At 37.0% G+C, this 20,157-nt stretch overlaps 1 protein-coding gene across 1 annotated transcript in view; it reads right to left on the bottom strand.

Moving 5' to 3' along the window:
- Positions 1 to 456: 456 nt before the first annotated feature.
- Positions 457 to 20,157, bottom strand: part of LOC122813659 (zinc finger protein 850-like) — a 310,753-nt gene continuing 291,052 nt past the window's right edge. The window contains exons 4-5 of the mRNA XM_044086097.1: positions 15,008 to 15,142; positions 457 to 4,857 (exon numbers count right to left, since the gene is read on the bottom strand). Of these exons, the coding sequence (XP_043942032.1) occupies positions 1,211 to 4,857; positions 15,008 to 15,142 (3,782 nt within the window). The 3' untranslated portion in view covers positions 457 to 1,210. The remainder of the gene's footprint in view (positions 4,858 to 15,007; positions 15,143 to 20,157) is intronic.

The following is a 20,157-nucleotide window of genomic DNA, read 5'->3' as shown; positions in this document are numbered from 1 at the left end:
TCTGAGATTATAGAGTGGAAAATATACTGATATCATGACAACAAATAACACCAATACCAGTACCACTGCACATCATTTGGCATTCATTTTTTCATTATCTTGATGATTTATTTTCCTGAAGGGATATCTTTATTTAAGTCTTATCTTAGTCACAAACAGAAACCATTATTCATCAGATAACAGACCAGTACTACTAACCAATCATATCTTGCTGTTCTCTGTTACTCTGACTACACTGCTCCCAGAAGTCTTAGTAAATTGTCTTTAATCTTCCTACAAGCCCACAGCTATAAAAGGTGTACAGTTTGAAACAAGTGTTCAGCTGTTATTCAGACCATGAAATACACATCTAAATACATACTTTATTTCATAATAAAGGTGAAGTTTTTTCTGCTTTATATCTAAATGTTATAATGGGGATAATACATTACCTGTAATTGAAAAGATCAAACCATACACAGTTTACAGACTGTAATTTATTGCATGTTTTCAGAGTTACTTCCACTGAGCATCCAAGTTGTTTCCTTACCATTCAGTTATGCCAGGCTCACTTTTTGTACCTTGCACTCTTTTACATTCAACCTCTGACGTTTGGCAAAGTCATAAAACCTCCCTTCTGGTGACGTGTGAGATCTACATTAAATATGAAGTAAGGACTGGGAAGGGGGAAGGTGAAATGTTTCATAAAAATGCCTCCTGCACTTTTTATTTCTATGAACTATGTCAACACTTTGTCTTCTTTTACAAGACACAAGCCAGGAAAAACAAACAAACCACATACAGTGTTCTGTACATTTATATCAACTCTCCCATGCTTGAAATGGTTCAAACCCAAAATGCAACACTTAAAATCCTTGAACGTTCTGTACATTTATATAAGCTCAATCCATGTGATTCTACTGACTTTATACTGCATAAAATTTGTGAAAAATATTCTCAGGCTTAAAAAGACTTATAATGATATGTCCAGTAAACTATTTGTTAAGAAAACTGGATGAATGCATAAATTACTTAACACATTCTAATCATTAGCAGTCCCTTCAAGTAGAACTATTGGTGGCATCTCATATGTCAATGCTATTTTTTCTATACAACTCCTATGAGATTTAATAACTAAAAAAAGCATACACTGTACACATAGAGACAGTACCTCACACCAGTCAGCTTTCTCTCTCTCTCTGGTGGGAGAACTATTTCAACTATAACATAGTTAAATACTTTTAGGTTTGTGTCTGCGCTGGTGAGTTATGAGACTGAATGACTGAACAAAACACTTTCCACAGTCTGTGCACTTATAAGGTCTCTCCCCTGTATGAATTCTCTGGTGGCGCCTCAGCTGAGACTTTTCAGTAAAGCATTTCTCACATTCTGTACATTTATAAGGTTTTATGCCAGTATGAATTCTCTGATGCCTTATCAAATTTGATGGGCGAGAAAAACACTTCCCACATTCAGTACATTTATAAAGTGCCTCTCCACTATGAATTAGCTGATGGGCCATTAAACTAGTTGCAGCTCTAAAACTCTTCCTACATTCTGTACATGTATAAGGTTTTTCCCCTGTGTGTGTTTGACGATGTTTTTGAAGAATAGATAACTGGTTAAAACACATTTCACATTCAGTGCACTTATAGGGTTTCTCACCGGTGTGAATTCGCTCATGACGTTTGAGTTGAGATATATAATTAAAATTCTTTCCACATTCTTTACATTTATAAGGGGTTTCTCCTCTGTGGATTCGTTGATGAGCTATGAAACTTGTTGCAGCTCTAAAACATTTCCCACATTCCATACATTTATAAGGTTTTTCTCCTGTGTGTGTTTGACTGTGTTTCTGAAGAATGGATATTTGATTAAAACACATATCACATTCAGTGCATTTGTAAGGTTTTTCACCAGTATGAATCCGCTGATGACGCCTTAGCTGTGATCTATAAATAAAATTCTTTCCACATTCTGAACACTTAAATGGTGTTTCTCCACTGTGAATTCGCTGATGAGCTCTGAAACTAGTGGAGGCTCTAAAGCCCTTCCCACATTCTGTACATATATAAGGTTTTTCACCTGTATGCCTTTGCTTATGTTTTTGTAGAATGGACAGCTGGTTAAAAGACTTTTCACATTCTGTACACTTGTATGGTTTTTCTCCAGTGTGTATCCGCTGGTGACGTCTCAGCTGTGATATATAATTAAAGCTCTTTTCACAGTCTGTACATTTGTACGGTTTTATTCCTGTATGAATTTGCTGATGTGCTTGGAGATGGGTAGACCTAATAAAACACTTACCACATTCTGTACATTTGTATGGTCGTTCTCCACTATGAATCATTTGATGGCGCCTCAATCTGGACTTTTCAGCAAAGCTCTTTTTACATTCTGTACACTGATACGGTTTTATCCCAGTATGTATATGTTTATGCCTTATAAGATTAGATGAGTGAGCAAAACACTTACCACATTCCATGCATTTATATGGTGTCTCTCCAGAATGGATTCGTTGATGTGCTATTAAACTGTTCTGGGCACGAAAACTTTTTCCACATTCTGTGCATTTATATGGTGTCTCTCCACTGTGAATACGCTGATGAGCAATGAAGCTAGTTGCAGCTCTAAATCCTTTTCCACATTCTTCACACCTATATGGTTTTTCCCCAGTGTGCCTCTGCTTGTGTTTTTGAAGAATAGATAACTGATTAAAGCATCTGTCACATTCAGTACATTTATACGGTCTTTCTCCTGTATGAATTCTCCTATGGCGTATAAGTTGAGATATATAATTAAAGCTCTTGTCACATTCAGTACAATTATAAGGTTTCAGTCCTGTGTGAATTCTTTGATGTGTCTGCAGGTGTGTTAAACTAATAAAACCCTTTCCACAATCTGAGCACTTGTGAGGTCTCTCTCTAATATGAATCCGTTGATGACACAAAAGTCTGGACTTCTCAGCAAAGCTCTTGTCACATTTTGTACAATGATATGGTTTTATTCCAGTATGTATATGTCGATGCCTTATAAGATTTGATGAGTGTGCAAAGCACTTTCCACAATCCGCACATTTATATGGTGTTTCACCAGTGTGAATCCGTTGATGCGATATTAAACTACTTTGGGATCTAAAACTCTTCCCACATTCAGTACAACTGTAGGGCATTTCACCAGTATGGATTCGGTGATGAGCAGTCAAAGTGTTGGATGATCTAAACCCCTTCCCACATTCAGTACAAGTGTAAGGTTTCTCTCCAGTGTGTCTCTGTTGATGCTTCTGAAGAATGGATAACTGATTAAAGCATTTCTCACATTCTGAACATTTGTATGGTTTCTCCCCTGTGTGAATCCGCTGATGGCGAATGAGTTGGGATACATAGTTAAAGCCTTTTCCACATTCACTACATTTATATGGCTTTTCACCGGTATGGATTCTCTGATGTGTTTGCAAATGGGTGGACCTAAGAAAACACTTTCCACAGTCTGTACATTTATAAGGTCTGTCTCCAATATGAATTCGCTGGTGAAGTCTGAGCTGGGACTTTTCAGCGAAGCTCTTTTCACATTCCGTACACTGATACGGTTTTATTCCTCTGTGTATATGCTGGTGCCTTATGAGATTGGAAGAGTGAGCAAAACACTTCCCACATTCTAAACATTTATATGGTCTTTCCCCTGTGTGGCTTCGTTGATGCGCTATTAAACTGTACTGGGCACTGAAATTTTTACCACATTCTGCACACTTGTATGGCATCTCTCCACTATGGATTCTTTGATGAACTGCAAAGCTATTTGCAGTTCTAAAGCCCTTTCCACAGTCTGCACATTTATAAGGTTTTCCAATAATGTGCCTTTGTTTGTGCTTTTGGAGAATAGATAATTGATTAAAACACATCTCACATTCTGTACATTTATACGGTCTCTCTCCAGTGTGAATACGCTGGTGACGTCTCAGTTGTGATACATAATTAAAACTCTTTGCACATCCTGCACATTTATAAGGTCTCTCTCCAGTATGAATTTGCATGTGTGTCTGGAGATGGGTTGACCTAATAAAACACTTACCACATTCTGTACATTTATAAGGTCTTCCTCTAATATGAACCCACTGATGACGTATTAGACGGGACTTCTCCGCAAAGCTTTTCTCACATACTGTGCACTTGTATGGTTTTATACCAGTGTGTATTCTATGGTGTCTTATAAGATTTGATGAATGAGCAAAACATTTTCCACAGTTTAAACACTGATAAGGTTTCTCTCCACTGTGAATTCTTTGATGAGCTGTAAAACCATTGAGGGCTCTGAAACACTTTCCACATTCTGTACATTTGTATGGCTTTTCTCCAGTATGTCTTTGCCAATGCTTCTGCAAAATAGCTTGCTGATTAAAACACATCCCACACTCTGTGCATCTGAAAGGCTTCTCTCCAGTATGTATCAGCTGATGACGTTTTAGCTGGGATATATAATTAAAACTCTTCTCACATTCAGAGCACTTGTATGGTTTTATAACATTATGAAATCTCTGGTGGGCTCGAAGGTGGGTTAAACTGAAAAAGCACCTCCTACAGGTGTTACACTTATAAGGTTTCTCTTCAATGTGGAGCTGGGTATAGTCCAAAAGATGAAATGAGTCTGTAAAGCTACTATCATAATCAAAATAGTTATAAAATGCTCCATTTGTATAACTCTGTTGATATGCTGTCAGTAGCTCAAGATGAGAATAGCTGTCTTCAGTTTCTACCAGGTCATTACTTTTTTCTTGAGAATGAATCCACTGATATGCTCTTAATGCTTCAGGAAAGAGAAATCCTTTCCCAGCTACCATATAGATAAACGACTCCTCTTCACTAGTAAGCCATTTATACCCTGCAAAAAAACAACACTGAAATTAACTTTTTATATGAAAAAAAAAATTAAAAAGTATCTGATGACTACAAACTATTCATTTATGGGCAGCACACTGAAGGTGAAAACAGCAACAAATATTCTAGAAATATTCTACTACTATCTTATTTTTGTAATATATCAACTGTGTTGTACACTTTGCAGTCTCACCTTTAAGATGATCCACATTTACCCTGGCAGCTTGTCAACTTATCAAAAGTAGTTTCAGTGAATGCAAATAAAACAAAAGCTGAAGGCAGCTTCAGTGAACTTTCAATTTTTCTTTATTTCTTTTTTTGCAATAGTCAAAACAGCCTTTGAAGAATCAATATTATTACCCTGTACATTTTTTTCCTTTAGTTTCACATACTAGAACCTGTCTTCATTTAACAGTACAGTTGCTAATTAGCATCACTTGTTACTAATAATGTAAATATATTATACAAATCAGGATAGGCTGCGTGGTAAAACCTGCGCAAATTCATGCTTTCAAAGTGTTCATCAGTAATAACCAAAGGCTCAAGAGCAACAGAGGTACTATACCAATCTTTTTACATTTTTTTTCCATCCACATATGCACCCCTTCATTCCATTAAAGTCTACATTTATTACTGCTGTGTCTAATGCATGCCAGCTGCTAATACTATATGGTCAACTATTACCCTAAACTAATTATAACTTCCCTTCTTATGGCTGTCTGTACTGTCTATGTTGCAAATTACTTGTACAAACTTAACTATTTTATTTTTGCTTTTATTTATTTGTTTGTTAACCAGTTGAGAGGGAGGTGCAGGAATTTTTTCTACCACAACATGGGCTGTAAAGCAAAACTGTAGAACATACAGCATACAATGGTAATTATTTACAATATAACTGCTGCAAACAAAAGGCAGTGAATGTTACACACACACACACACACACATATATATATATATATATATATATATATATATATATATATATACACATACGTATACGTGTGTTGTGTGTACGCGCGCACATGTTCATTGGATGGTACTAGGCTATCGGCCCTGGGGCCTATACAAGCCTAGTAATAACAATTCCCTGGATATTTCTTCCCACAATATTTACTTCCCTGGACCCCTGTCTAGCAGGGCGACTGACGTGATCCCCCGGTGAATTTCCTATCTCCCATCCAATCATCAAGGTTCCTTTTGAAGAGGGCCAAGGAGGCGCTCTGCTTGACATGTATGGGTAGTCTATTCCAGAGTATAGGGAATCTCTGGGTCAGGAACTCTCCCTCCAGCATGTTTTGTTCATTGTGATGACAAGGTTTAGATCCCTGGAGCATGTGGCTCTGAGGGATTGGGATTTCTTTAAGTGGAGCATGTCCAACAGCTCAGGGTTTGACATGGCCTTGTATGTTAAGCAGCGATCGCCTTGGAGTAGACGATATGCCACAGAGTATAGCTGGAGATTTTTTTAGACAGTCAGCATAGGGCATCTGCTTTAGGCCTGTGATTCTTTTAGTGACATATTTCTGCGGCCTTTCCAGCTGTTGCAGATATCTTGTGAGGTACATACTAAATAGGGCATTGTACTCTATAATGGGTCTAATGAAGGATGAGTACAGTGGGACAATGTCCTCCTTTTTTCTGGATGAAAAGCCCTTAGTGATGAGGTGTGCCATGTAGAAGGATTTTCTGACTGTTGTGGCAATGTGGTTATCGAAGGTGAGCTTACTGTCCACCTGTGTCCCTAATTCTCTCATCACACTTTCGGTGTTTAGTGTACTGCCACCTCTGTGGTAATTCATGGGTACATGGTCTTTCCCAAAGGGGATAACTATACATTTCCTGGCATTAAGCCTGAGTGGCCCTTTTGTAGAATATCCACATAATTTGGGGATTCAATAATGGCTCCCAGTTTGCAGTCAACTGTGAACTTTGTTAGCCAGAGTCCCTTAGTGTTTGCCTGTACTTCAGAGAAGTAGATGCCAAACAAGAGCGGTCCCAGGCCTGAACCCTGAGTACTCCACTTGTCACTTGTCTGGAGCTGGATTTGGAGTTGGCTACTTTTACACTCTGGGTTCTGTCAGTAAGCCAGTTGGCAACCCACCGAGTGATGTAAGGATTTATGTCCAGCTTAGTAAGTTTATCTATGATTCCAGAGTGGGGGATGGTGTCAAAGGCCTTGGTGAGGTCCAGATAGGCTGTGTGGACCACCTTACCCTCGTCCACAGCTCTGGAGACTGACTCAAAGAAGTCAGTCAGGTTCAGGAGACAAGATTGGTCCTTCACGAACCCAAACTGGGTGGGGACCAGTGTTTGAAGGTTGCCAATGTCTTTGTTTATAAGTTCCATGATAATGCGTTCCATGTCCTTGCAGACCAGGCTCGTCAGACTGATGGGACGGTAGTTCCCGGGATCCAAGGTGGATCCCCACTTGTGGAGTGGGATAACTGTAGCTGTGCGCCACTCAGTGGGCACGAAGCCTGAGGTGAGGCTATGATTAAACATGACACTTGGGTAAGGTGCCAGTTCATTTTGTAGTTCATGTAGTACACAGCTCGGGATGTCATCTGGTCCCATGGATGCTGTATTCTTAGCTCTGGAGAGTGTGGTTTCCTACCTGTGTGGCCGTGATTACCGGAATTTGGCAATCTTTTGGTACTGAGATGGGCCTTTTAGGGGGTGAGAAGCGGTGAAGTTAGCACTAAATCGATCTGCCAGGATATTGGCAATATCCTTGAGATCAGTATATTTAATGACATTCTGTTGTAGCTCAGAGCAGAACTGAGCATTGCCATTTAGATTCTTGACATAACTATAGAATGCCTTGTGGTTGTCAATGTATTTGTAAACATATACATATATATATATATATATATATATATATATATATATATATATGTGTATATATGTGTGTGTGTATTTGTAAACCAATACAAAAAATATAAAATTAACAAACATAGCATAGGGAAGTAAAGAATACACTGGAAATGTTAATCAATTATACTCCAGGGAAGAGGAGAGTTAAACAACTTGACAGTAACTAGTGTCAGAAACCTAAAAGTCACTGTGACAGTGGCAAATGAAATGTCTTTCAACCAGTATCCCTAAAGCAAGTTCACTACATTTGTTGGATAAATGAAATCATTGCTTCCTCTTAATAAAGAATGATATTATCTATAGCTTTGATATTATTAAACAGTGAATTACAAGTGGATGGAGCTGGTTTGTGAAATAATCTCTCCCCAAATGTCACATAATAATGAGGTCTATTTAAATGAAAACAGCAAAAAAATAAATAAATAAATAAACATGTTTTTCAGCACAGCATGAACTTTCCTGCACTGGTAATGCTTCTGTATAAGGGTGTTTATTATTTGTTTCAAATTTGTTATACTACAAAATGTCATGAAAGGGGGCTGCCAACCTGTATGATTTTGTTTTAAAGTGAAGGTTTTCACTCCCTGTTGTCACTCTAGATGGACAAAGAGAAAACCCTATGATGGGATCATTTACTGTTATTCTCTCTCTCAACACCTTACAACATTCCTGTGACTGCGTACTTTTGACCGTCACCTATTTTGCTTCCGTTGATTTTTATTATTGAGCATCTCTGATACATACACCATTTTAAGAAATGTTTCAGTGACAAGCTTGAAATGTGGTTGAGTTAATTGCTCTTTTCAAGTTAACAATTGTTGTTCAGGTGTTCAAGTGTAAGAAATCTGTGCTGTGATTAATAGGTATTGCTTACGCTTAGTGGATTTGTGTTGCATTGTTTTTAATACTGGCTAGAATTAGAGTCGTTGATCTTAATCTTCCCTCACTCGACTGACTGATTTGTCTCAAACACTGTACACAATGTAAAAATGCTTTACAGAAACTATGGTGTAGAAAAAAAATGCAAAATCAAATACTGACAGAAAATCAGGAGTGTAAGATGAAAATGTTTATTTGTGACAACTAATTTGTAAAAAGGAAAAAAAAACTAAATCAATGTGTGAGTGGAATTTGCTTGTCATTTAGCCTGAGCACAGTAATACATCTTATGAACTTATGAACACTAAGCTTGAAGGCCTTGCTTTGGTTCAGAATCCCAAGTGTAGCTCCAGGATACACTATTCATCTGAAGTGCAATGCTGACAATCTGTGACTGACAAGGCACATTTAAATGTCAATGTTTAAGAGCTATTATTTCTTAATAGCTCTGTTGATTGAATAAATGTCCTAACCTGATTACTCTGTCAATCCTAGCCTTCATGATGTAACAGATGATGACACAGAGGAAAGAAAGGCAAAAAGAAATTAAAACAAATGGAATAATTTTTTTGGAGTTCAAGTTAATGAATATCTTACCAAATTTCTGAAACATGAAATCATATCTAAAAACTCCTGAATAAGATGTTTGTAAAGGCATAAGTTATCACATGTAGAATGACAAGAGAATACAGATTTTAAGCCTCAAATGAGGAGTTGCAAGGGAAAAAAATAGCTACACTATGATAGTGTAAGTTAACATCTGACTGAAGAAAACATCTGAACTCAAACGTAACATTACTACCGGAGTTAACAGCAGGCCTAGACAGGAAAAAAGTCTACATGGGACCAAGAAGACCAGAAAGATCAGATCTGCCCCTCACAGCCCTTCTATTAGGACAGAGGAACATGTAGGTGTATAAAAGATCAAAAAAATACATTATATCACAGCTCACCAACCTGTGAAGGTGAGTAGATAAAAGTCAATCTTGACATCTAACACTGTACTCCAGTCACCTACTAATAAAATAAAAAATAGGTATTAATTACATATAAAGAAGCAGCGACCATGAGAAGGACCACAGGAGTTTAATATCATGAAAGATTTAAAGAAAGAGTGAATGTTAGTATCAGCACGGTTGACTGTCTTGTAAAGACTACAATAAGAGGAGACAATGTAGAAGTATACGATTTAGCCATTATTGTCACTTTAGCACTATTTTAGATGGACTAGCAGCTTCAATGTCTGAGCAATTTTTACTTAATTCTAACCTGCTATTCAAAAATATTTGGGATATAAACTGGTATAACAAATTAAAAAGAAGCTTCCATTTAGAGGACGGCTGAATACCATTAAATTGCCAAGTTATAATTTTCACAGAAAAGCTCCATACATACTTTCATGTGAATAGAATAAAACAAATGAATGGAGGAAAAAGATGGTTGTCAGGCTGACATACTGAGTACAAAGCAAATGATGTCACCAAGGAAGAGACCACAAGCATGCATCCTGTTATGTTATATAAACAACAAATACATGAATGTTACTAAAGAACAAAAAAAATCTATATAAACAATGTAAGTAGCAATGTGAAATACATAAATAACATGCCGTAATCTCCTCCCAAGCCCAAAACTAAAATAAACATCTCATGACAGAGGTGAAAACAGCTATACTTAACCAAGATCAGATAAAAATTATAAGTTGTAAACCAACTACAACAAAGGACTATCTAAAATGTGCCTACATGCTGTGACAGCTAGTAGAATTGATAACATTATGTATTTCATCATTCTCTTTGTATTCATTGAATCATCTTAACACTGAACACTGAGCTCAATTTATCAAACTCTTGTTTTATCAAAACAAGAGGGTGCACTTTACTATTGCTCCTGCTGGAAGTCCAGTACTCCCCTCCTTGAAGCAACCATTCAAGAAAAAAAAAAACACTCTATAAATTGGGCTTGATGATTCAACATTTGAAAAAATTGCAATTCAACCAAATGCACAGTAACCATACATCAAATCATCTGCAGTACGATAAACAACCCTAGATGAATGAATTATTGTCCTATTAATGGGAAACAAATATAGCTTGGATAAAAAGCTTAAAAACAAATAATGATTTCACTCAGACAAAGAATAGTTATTAACCACTACAAATAGTAAAGTAGCTTGACATTCAAAACAAAACCAAAGGAAAAAACTTTACCCATCTACAGCTAGTAACTAAAAAAAAGATATAAAAGTCCTAAGTTAAACTGTAATTTCAAATACCATTTTAAACAGTAAAAATAAAGTCTCACCATAAAGCAATATCAAAACTGCTGTCAATCAGAAAACTGAGAAATAGCAGATATGTTAGCACTGTTAGGGCAACTAGTTAAGATTGAAACTCATCCAGACAACTGTAGTAGTTCAACATGTTAAAAAGAATTAGTAGAAAACAAAACAATTCAAATAATGATGACAGAAAATAACTGACCAAATGTTTCAGTCTTTTTGGATATATAGCCAATTTGGTTATCTATCAATTTCCCCAAGCAAAAGTGGTTGGCCATAAGAATCCTAAGGGAATGTTTGATATGCACCTGGACATCTTCATTAGAGTTCTTTTTTGCTCATTTACTTCTAATGGAATATCTAAAGAAGTATAAATTTTACTGTCAGATCACATAAGGTAGTGAACGCTTCTCTAAAGCACGTACGTGTATTTATTTATTTTATTTATTTACTGATATTTGCTTACCGTGAATGTTCAACTGGATAAATAAATATCCATTTTCAACAGAGGCTAAGGAAGAAAAGCTCCAGAGAGTTAGATAACTTCAAATAAAACTGTGATATATCTATACACAGCACACATACATACATACATACATACAATTTGACAGTGGAATACAAGGAGACACCAGTAATGCATAAAAAATGACAAATAGGACAGTCAGTATATATAAAAGTATTAGAAGTATAGTCCATTATGTTAGGAAATAAAAAAAAAAATCATCAAAAAAAATACACACACACACACACACACATATATATATATATATATATATATACATATACATATATATAAGCACTTACTGAAATCTCGAATTTCAGTATCTCAAGACGAAAATGCTGAGAGTGCAGTTGAGCGAAACTGCACTTGATCAAATTCAAAGTGTCGAATATGCAGTTGTAGTGGCACGGTATGTGGGATTTGCTGTGTTTGCAAGGTGCGGTGTGCTGTGGGATGCAGTTTGCCTGCCATTGTGTGGATATATGTGGAGATTCAATGGGTTTTGGGTAGGGATTTGAGTGTATGTGAGTGTATTGGGAAATTTTAGGTGTAGGTTAGGGTAGGTAAGAGTGTGAGTGTGTAAGTGTTGAGAGTGGTGATGTTTCTATGTATGTGGTGTGTGTTTGTGCAAGGGGAATACAGAGTATGTAGTCGTGGGTTTAGTGTCTGTCTTTTTAGTGCGACCTCACAGTTAGTATAGATAAGTAGTGGGGGTGTAGGGGGCACAGCCCCCCCACATGAGGGGTGTAGGGGAGGCTTGCCACCCTGCTTATATGTAGGGTAGGTGTGTGTATTTGTGTTGTTGTGTTTGTGTGCATTTTGTTGGTTTGTTGTAGTGTTGGGGGGAGGTGTATGTATGTTTGGTTGTGTGGTGGAGGGTGTATTTAAAAGTCACGATTTTGAATTTCTCACTTTTGGAGTTTCGATACTGTGAATGTTGGGATTTATAGTCTCAAGATACTGAAATTTGTGATTAGATCGATCACTTTATTAAAAATCTTTTTAATAAAGTGGTCGACCTGAACTTTTGTATTTGAGCTTCTCTGATACACCTTGGATTTATTACTGGTTTCGAGTTGGTGCATTTATTTCTCTCGTTTGGTTTGTGTTTGTGTGTGAGTGTGTATATATATATATATATATATATATATATATATATATATATATATACACATGTATGGATATATACACATAAATACAGGGTCTATATCATATTATCAAAAGGAACGAATCTTGAACGGCTTAAATATAGAAATTGACGTTTATCAAAATTGCTTTTGTGAGTGGCTGCTCCCCCCACATCCCTCGCTAATTATATATACCAACTCTGAGATTGCACTACAGTGAGGAAAGGGCAAAATTCCCAATCTTCACTGTACCGCAATCTCACTAAAAACAAATTCATGAACGGCAGTTTCGATATTTAAGCCATTTGAGATTTGTTCCTTTCGATAATATGATATAAACCCATATATACATACATATATATATATAAGTCCCCCTAATAATGGGGAGAGGGCAAGTGTTAAAAGGTAGAGATAGTATGATGAGTGGTTAGTAAGAATGTGAAGTATTTGTTGATGCAGAGAAAAAGAACTTGATAATTTAGAAATGAGAGACAGACTGAACTAGGAGACGACTAGAATAAAGATATATCTCTCTGAATTATTTTAGCTAGAATATTCTGAAAGGTGTACAGCTAACTCTAATAACACAGAGCAAATAAGTACAATTACTCAAGTCAACAAGTTGTAATTAAAGATTTCCAGGATCTAATGTTAAATCAAATTATTTCACATAGATATGGGACATGATCAACAACCTTTTTATGAAGGCTTTCAGTGTTCTTCAATTCATGATTAATTACATGCTCCATGACTGTTTTTCAATGATTGAATGACGAGATTTATCCTCAGAATGTTCTAGTCTCTTGTTAACTTCCAGAAGCATGTTATCAATATGAAAGGAATAGGCAAGTAACTTTGTAAGCACCTAATGAAGAAAAGCTGTAGAGTCTTTCACGTCCTGAAGAGTAATTTGTCTAGCATTATTCAATTTAGATTTAGGCTGCTTTGATTTGCAGGAACCAGTAGTGGACGTGGTCTCCTCAACTCTAGATATTTTAGAACATGGCACTGCTTTGCTTTAGTTGCTTCAATAAGTTGAGTCGGATAACCATTAAATGGTTCGTAGATGGGAGGCAGATCCAGCATCAAACAACCATTCGGCTAGATATCATCTTAAAAAAGCCTCTCTCAGAAAAGTGCCAGCATTCGGTGCAACAGTTGGAACTAAAACCAATTCACTGTCAAAGTGCTAATTTCCTGTACTTGATGTCATTTTGATATACATGCAATTAACACAGTTAATTTACTTCTATCTTATCAGGACTAACGCAAATTATCTTTACCACACTAATTATACTACTCTTCTCTCCTACCTCAAACCTATTTTGTTCTTCAATTGCTAGAAATGTTCCCCACAAAATAAATATCAGTTTTTGCCACAGTTGCTCAAGCAGCTCATAAGACACATTTGTGAGCATTGGAGCAAAACTTAACATGCACTGCCCTCCAGGTTTACTCCCCCAAAAAATTAAGTTAGGCACGCTAACAAGCCAAGACAAGGCATCCTTTCAGCACAGTTCATTAAAATTTAAACATTTTTTAACAAGCACTGTCCCTACCTCACTTCTAAACTTCATACCAAAGACTGCTTTTACTCACTTAGATCATTAGCTGAAAGTTCCCTCCTGTTGGCTTTGCCTCCCTTCAAGATGATGTTAGAAAAAATCCTTTTCAAAGATTAGTTTAGCAGCATAGTATGCATTGCCAATTAATGCAGGAGCTCAGAGTGCTCTGTATTCAGGGAAAAGTTACTAGTACTTCGAAAAAAAAAATAATATTAATGCAGTTCTTTCAGGATAAAATATATCAGTGTTTCATACCTCCTTGTGTTCAAATGCTAATTTCCTAACATCTATTAAACTTGAAATGACCGATTCTAAAACGATAATTTTCAGGTCTCACCAAGTCCCACACTTTTAATGCAGCATATCTTCATTTTAACCACTTTACTTGCATTCTTCTGACATATTCATTATTTACTTTCTTTGGTCTCTTTTTATCCTCTTTCCAAATAATTTTTCTTCTCTGATATTTGCTTTTTTCAGCCATTTTCCTATATTTCCATGCTGAACAGATTTTCCCTCTTTGTTTTCATTTGTTGTTTCACCCTGAAGTTGTTCTTTATAAGTTTTTATACTGAGAAAATTTGAATGTGTGCCAGAGGCACATACTGGTAACCCAGAACCTGAAAGCTATAAATCATGAGTACATGTTGATAGGACATATTTAAAAGGAATGTTTTTATAAAGAGTAATTTTAAATGTGTGCTATCACTTTTTACCTTCAATTTATAACCTACTTGTATACTGTATCATAAATATATATGTTGTTAATTAATGTGTTTGGCAATAGGTTTGGGTCATGGGTGAAATGGGTCCCTGGACAAAAACACACAGCTGATTAATTGAATTTAATTAACTAACATATTAAACATTATTAAACATAGATGTTGTCTTAAACTCAATTAGACATTTGTGTCTTTGTCACTTACTGATGTCATTATTTTCATCGGATGGCTGCTCCAATTCTTCTAGAGTTTTTTCAATAACTACTGTATCACAAAGAGGTGGTTCTACTTCTCCCTTCTTCTCAAATAACTTCAGGTAGTGTTCTGGAACCTGAAACCCTGTACACATTGGAGAAAAAGATTAATTTTGACTTTGTACTAACATAGTCCGTACTGAGACAGCTTGCATTACAGCTTCATGTGGCATATGTATAGAACCTTGTTATACATGGTAGTGATATAGTTTAAATCTTATCAACACAGCCATAACTAAAGTTTACAAGTCCAAAGCTGAAAGTCTATTTTACTAATTGTGTTTAACCAGGAGACTCTGAAAGCATCCTAGCAACATATTATTATCTGCTTATACACCATGAAGATGATTACACTACAACTTAAATGCCAGTACTGAATCCTTTAGTAAGCATCTTAATTCATGGAAAAATTTCAAAGAATTTAACTGGACTGCATTAAATTCACACACAACAGTTTAGATTGTACTAAACTGTTTACTATTAACAAAATACTAACTATCTTAAATTGTTTGCCATTAGCAAAGTAATAACTATGCTATTTTCTATTTTCTCCACAAAAGTAACAACTGTAAACTTTATTCCTGTTCAAATATCCTCATCTGCAAAGCTTCTGATGTATAACACATGCATGAATTTCTGAGGAAAATGCTTGCATGTTATACAATAAATCTCACAGTTTAGTAAACAAACTACACATTTAATCATTCAAACATATTTTTTTCTTAACTGATTGTTCTGGTGAGGGTCATGATGGCTGCAATCTGAGAGAGAGAGAGAGAGACAGTGAGTAGACCAAACTTCTAGTTCATTCTCTGGCATACCCACGTGAGCTGAAAATGTAATCCCAACAATCAGGACTGCCTTAGCAACTGCAGGCACCAATTTGGACAATTTTCCTGGGGCCAGTCATCTGGCCTAGGATCTACCACCTCACCGCTTCCTCCACTTGCTGTCTTCTTAAACTTAAAAGAGTATTTTAGATTATATATCAAGAATGTTTGCTATTAGTACATATTGATATAAAACAGTATGTTTATTTATTTGTTTATATTTTGTTATAAGATATGTTAAAACAGGAGAAAACTACTGGACTGAATGCATTTACCCCAATCCAACATCTCCTGTAGCTCCTTTCTCAGGATCTGCTTTACTCACTCAGACACACTATAAGGGGCCTGTTTGATGGGCCACTGAGGTCCTGTGTGAACATGCTGTGTCACCAGATGGGTGCACCCTGGATTACCAGTAAAGTCTACAGTATGACATGGCTGTAATGAACCAACATAGGAGAGAACTACAGCCTTCCACTCTTGCTGCCTCACACACACATTTTTATTTGGGTTTTTTTCTGTCTTTTCTTTCTCTCTCCTTTCCTGTCTTCCTTTCTTTTCACTCATGCCTTACTCTCCCTTACATCCCAAGACCAGCAACTGTACGCACTGCAACAACTTTGTTGTTTGTATGTCATTTACTCCATAGAAACAGTATGCTACTGATGTTATGACAGTGCACATATACTCTTTTTTAAGACATAGACACATATACATCAATAGAAATAAAATCATATTAACATGGTATTTTCACGCATTATATGCGACACATATATTCTCTTTACTTTTGGCAATTATTCAGTCAGTATTTCACACATGGCTCAATTTCTGCCTTTCTTTAAACCTCACCCCTCCGCCTCCTCCTCCTAAACATTATTCTGCTTATATTCCCACAAATTCCATTTATAGGTTCGTAGATAAGTACTAGGCTGTCCTTGTGGACCATTTTAAGCTTAGTCAATTTCCCTTGGTGAGAATCAAACCTTGTACTTCTTGTTTGTAAGGTAAACAAATTAACTATTATGCCAGTCCCCAACCTATATGCTAATCCCAACCCTAAGGTAAACTATTCCTAATGTGGACTCAAACCCTGTACTGCTGGGCTGCTAGTCAGAACATGCTTCATTAACACACACAGCCACTGAGAAAGTTATTTCTATATATAACTTGCTTCTTCCTTTTGCCAAAGATTCCACCTCTAGTTCTTGTATCTCCTTAAAAAATATTTATAAATTCAATTACAGTTGGTGCAGCTTTGGATTTCAATTTCCATGAGTATTGTTGAACTTGCTTGGTTTTACATTACTGTTGCACTGGAATTGGTTAAAGATTATTGTTTCTTTGGTTGCTTTCCACTGTTACTGCTTTAACACTTTCAGCAAATTGAATCATTTTTCTGTCCATCTCTGCATCCCACTACTTAGCATACATACCGCATATGTTTCACTTCTCTGGGATTATTTTGCTCCTATCTGTGACTGCAAGAAGTACTGGTCTGCCACAGTGCTGAACTGGTAATATTCTGTCATAAATCTTAGTGATCAGAAGTTTACCTTGCATCACAGGATTTGCATGTTTATGCTTACTAGCAATTGTTTGCATGCTGCCTGACACTGACTGTTCCACTTTATCTTGTAACTTTATTAAGTAACAACCATTCAGATTTCCCATATCAGCAAGAAAAACAAAAGAAAACAGTGCCACTTTATCAATCTACTGATACTGTAACAGCTGCTGTACACAAAACCAAATGGCTAATCCAACCAGTTTTGGGGTGAAAACCTTGTTGAGCACTTAGCAACAGCAACAATCACAGCAGTGCAAACAGCTAACACTGAGTCGCACAACAGGCATAAAGCTACAGCTACTTAATAATACAGTACCTAATAATAATGGATGCATAACTACTACAGGAATAAGACTACAGCAGCAGAATGCCTTGCACTTTGCTGTCATGATTCTTAGGCAAATCTCTGTGTCATATAAGACATATTATACCATGACCCCCCCATTATTATTCCAAAACGTGCACGCTGATTGGCCAGCGTGCCCGTTGTAAATCGAGTTATACTAATGGAAAAAGGTCCGGTCACCCGGACTTTTTTCCATTAGTATAACTCTCTTTTTAAAACACTGTCTCACTATGTTAAATGGGTTTAACATAGCGAGACAGCTTTAAAATAAGCAACGGAAATCTCTGTTGCTTATTTTAAAGCTGTCTCGCTATGTTAAACCCATTTAACATAGCAAAAACAGTAAAAAAAAAGCAACGGAGATCTTGCTTTCTCCGTTGCTTTTGTCCACAGCTCTGATGTACTGCGCAGGCGCGCAATACATCAGAACTGCCGCGGATGCCAGACATCTGCGGAAGGGCAGCAAACAGGCATTATACTATGCCATTATTTAAGAAAAGTAATAGTTTCTTTTCTTAAATAATGTCATGGTATAATAGCAATAACCCACTTCTGGGTGTGGGTAATGCTGTATTTACCCACGGTTGGCTTTGTTTGGTCCCTCGGGCTTCGCCCTCAGGACCAAACCACGCCAACCGTGGGTAAATCCAGCATTACCCACACCCAGGCGTGGGTTATTGCTATAATGACCCTGCCAAAGCTGTGTCATGTAAGATATAATGACCCTGCCATAGCTTAGTGTAGGGTCCCCTGAGGGAACAAGGCCCAAATGGACCAAATTGGTCCAATTGGATCCAGCCTCCAATAATATCCTTTGTGTTTCACACCCTCCAGCCAGTGGACCTTTCCTTGTTCACGTTCTTTGACAATCCCCATGCAGCAACCTTTAAAGTTGTCCAAACAACTTCAAGTGACTTGTCTCAAAAGGAAGGAGATGTGGATATACCTTGATAGCCAGTCTCTTAATTCTGTCAAAAAGAGTGAGGTCAGCTACCCTGAGAAGGAACCCCTTTTCTGCTGCTAACATTCGTTATGTCATCTCAGTCGCTACTCACATTTAATGTCCATGTCAAGGATGGGAACAAAGACTAGCTAGTTAACTGGACGCCTTAGACCTCTGACTTATCTCTTATATCACCACCATACTCTCAACAGATGCCTGTAGTACTTCGACCACTGTATCATCCCTCCTATCCTCACTCATGATCATCTCTCTTATCACCACCATACTCTCAACAGATGCCTGTAGTACTTCTACCACTGTATCATCCCTCCTATCCTCACTCATGAACAAGAACCACCCAAACATCTAAAACTCCAGCTAATGTATCTTCTCTCTACTCATCTGTAAAATATCTTGGGACAGAACCAAGATTTCTCTCTTGGATGTGATTATTTTTTATTCTATCCACTTCACACTCAGCAAATACTGGATATCACAGTCACTCAAAAATAATAAGACAACATTTTCTGCAGAAAACAAAGATGCTGCACCTATGCCCCTAAAGTGGATCTCACCACACTTTAGCCGCACTTTTTTTCCTGTCTGTGAACAGAAGGGGTAATAATGACACTCTTACTTAAGTCTTGCAATGATTACGAACACATTTTGCATATAATCTCATTTCTTAGATGATTAATGACCAATACTGTAGTGCATAGAGCACCATGATTATGCTCCAATATCAGTTAGAAGACAACCTAATTTAGTGCTACTCTAGTGCAAGACCTGATCATAACAACACTTACAAAAGTGTTTATCAATTGCTAAGCACCCCATAAGCTTTGTTAACATCACGTCTGAAACTAGGCACTAACACCTGAAATGGCCAGCAAGAAAACGACAGTGACAGAACAACAGCTTTGTTTCTGACTCCTGTCTAAAGGATTACAGTCAGTCAAATGGATTTGCATATCAACTGCTTCCCTTAGACACAAAATACATAAAGACATCTACTGCTGTCAGTTTGACAGTGATTGCCAACTGATTTGCCAGCTTTGAAAGATAGCAAAACACTTTACATTTTTTCTTTATGTAACTAGTAGTACAATGAGCTATACACACTGCAAGAAATTAAGATCAGATCTCCAACTGTAACCCTGTATTACGTGTTCTAGCCTTGGATGCCAAAATTCTCCTCTCAAGCTTCACTTTCAGGGTTCATAGGTTGGTACTAGGCTATTGGCCCTAGGGCCTATACAAGCCTAGCCATAACAATTCCCTGGCTATTTCTTCCCACACTATTTACTTCCCTGGACCCCTGTCTAGCAGGGCGACTGACATGATCCCCGGGGTGAATTTCCTTTCTCCCATCTAATCATCAAGGTTCCTTTTGAAGAGGGCCAAGGAGGCGTTC

This window comes from Protopterus annectens, chromosome 10.part0 (assembly GCF_019279795.1).
Source record: "Protopterus annectens isolate FY-2018-M chromosome 10.part0, PAN1.0, whole genome shotgun sequence".
In the NCBI taxonomy this organism is placed as follows: Eukaryota; Metazoa; Chordata; order Ceratodontiformes; family Protopteridae; genus Protopterus; species Protopterus annectens.
The sequence above is the reverse complement of the archived record's forward strand: the minus strand, read 5'-3'. Positions and strand labels throughout refer to the sequence as shown.